Genomic DNA, 1,735 nt, shown 5'->3' with positions numbered 1-1,735 from the left:
GCCAGACAGTCCAGTTTCTCCTGTATGAGTCTGGGTCCCCAGAGACTCACCTGGAACTGGAGTTCAGAGCAGCCGGGAGCTGACTACTTCCTCCCGATTGAAAAAAACAACCGTGTCCTCAGCTGCCAGCCCTTTCCACATGCACCTCCGTACCTCTGCACTTTACCGCACCTCCTCCTCTGAGTCTCAGTGTGCTTTTCTCTTTCCTTCTAGTTGTAGAATTTCCCAACCTTCCTGTGGTTCTGGATGATGTTCATTTTGTCTTTTAGTTGTATTTTTGAAGTGGTTGTGCAAGGCAGCAATTTCCGGTGTTTACCTATGCCACCATCTTGGTTTCTCCTTTCTTAAGTATTATATATCCTTTAAAAGCAGGAAAGCCACAAATTCTATCACATCTGTCATATAGAATTATATTTCAAAGATAAAATCTTATTGGAAATTTTTATTTCTGAAACTTGATAGCAACATAAAGTGTTGGGTGATTTAAAGAAAGCTTCAGGCTTTGAAATCTTATGACCCCTTAGCTTTTTCCCCACCATTTTTTAAGCTCTGCAGAAATAAATCTAGATGCATAAACTCCTAAGCGATCGTTAAGACCAAATGATTGGAACAACCAGAATGACCAATTGACCAGTCGCTACAATGGGCACTGACCAACAGGGGGCAGACGCTCAATGCAGAAGCTGCCCCCTGGTGGTCAGCGCACTCCCACAGGGGGAGCGCCAATCAGCCAGAAGCCAGGCTCACGGCTGGCAAGCACAGCTGCAGTGGCGGGAACCTCTCCTGACTCTGCGGCAGTAGTACCGAGCAGCAACAGTAGACACAAAGGGCCAGGATGAGCGCGAGCGGCACAGCACCAGCTCGGGCTCCTCCCTGTCCGCCTGCCGCTTGGCACACTGCTACATCGCTTGAGGGATCAGGCATAAACTGGCAGTCGGACATCCCCCAAGGGGTCCCAGATTACGAGAGAATGCAGGCCAGGCTGAAGGACCCCCCTCCCCCCATGCACGAATCCGTGCACCGGGCCTCTCGTTTCAAATAAAATCTTACATTTCTTATCAAACCTCTGTTTTGTAACAGGATAACAGTCTTTCTGGAGAATGGTGTGAAGCTCTTCACAGTTTTACAGCGGAGACCAGTGATGACTTACCCTTCAGGAGGGGAGAACGGATCCTGATCCTACAGCGGCTGGACTCCGACTGGTACAAGGGCAGACTGCGAGACAGGGAGGGGATCTTCCCAGCAGTCTTCGTGCGGCCCTGCCCAGGTACAACAACTCCAGGAAGTGGTTCTTCAATCTAAGGGGAGCCCAAGACCTTTAAAGCGATATATCTTTCTTTTCCCTCTGGCCATGATCAGTTTAAGTTGTTTGCCTTCATTTTAAATAGTTGATTCGTAAAGTTTTGTAAGCTCTTCTTCATACTTCATACTTTGTTTGAGTTATAGGGGGGAAAAAGATAAAAATGCCTTCATTTGATAATGGCCAATTTTCTATAGTTTTTTCTAGAAACATAAAAATATATTTCTATAATATATTTCTACTAGAGGCCTGGTGCACAGAAATTCGTGCACAGGCGGCGGGCGAGGGTCCCCTCAGCCCAACCTGCACCCTCTCCAATCCGGGACCCCTTGGGGGATGTCCAACTGCTGGTTTAGGCCTGATCCCGGGGATTGGGCCTAAAATGGCAGTCGGACATCCCTCTCACAATCCTGGACCGCTGGCTCCTAACCGCTC

At 48.4% G+C, this 1,735-nt stretch overlaps 1 protein-coding gene across 4 annotated transcripts in view; it reads left to right on the top strand.

The window, feature by feature from the left end:
• The window catches only part of SH3D19 (SH3 domain containing 19), a 105,938-nt gene that overhangs the window by 99,757 nt on the left and 4,446 nt on the right, over positions 1 to 1,735 (top strand). For all 4 annotated transcript variants that reach the window (XM_014543870.1, XM_014543869.1, XM_014543872.1 and 1 more), the window contains one exon: positions 1,081 to 1,267. In XM_014543870.1, the coding sequence (XP_014399356.1) occupies positions 1,081 to 1,267 (187 nt within the window). The remainder of the gene's footprint in view (positions 1 to 1,080; positions 1,268 to 1,735) is intronic.

The sequence above is a fragment of the Myotis brandtii genome, unplaced genomic scaffold (assembly GCF_000412655.1).
Source record: "Myotis brandtii unplaced genomic scaffold, ASM41265v1 scaffold34, whole genome shotgun sequence".
Classification (NCBI taxonomy): domain Eukaryota; kingdom Metazoa; phylum Chordata; class Mammalia; order Chiroptera; family Vespertilionidae; genus Myotis; species Myotis brandtii.
The sequence above is the reverse complement of the archived record's forward strand: the minus strand, read 5'-3'. Positions and strand labels throughout refer to the sequence as shown.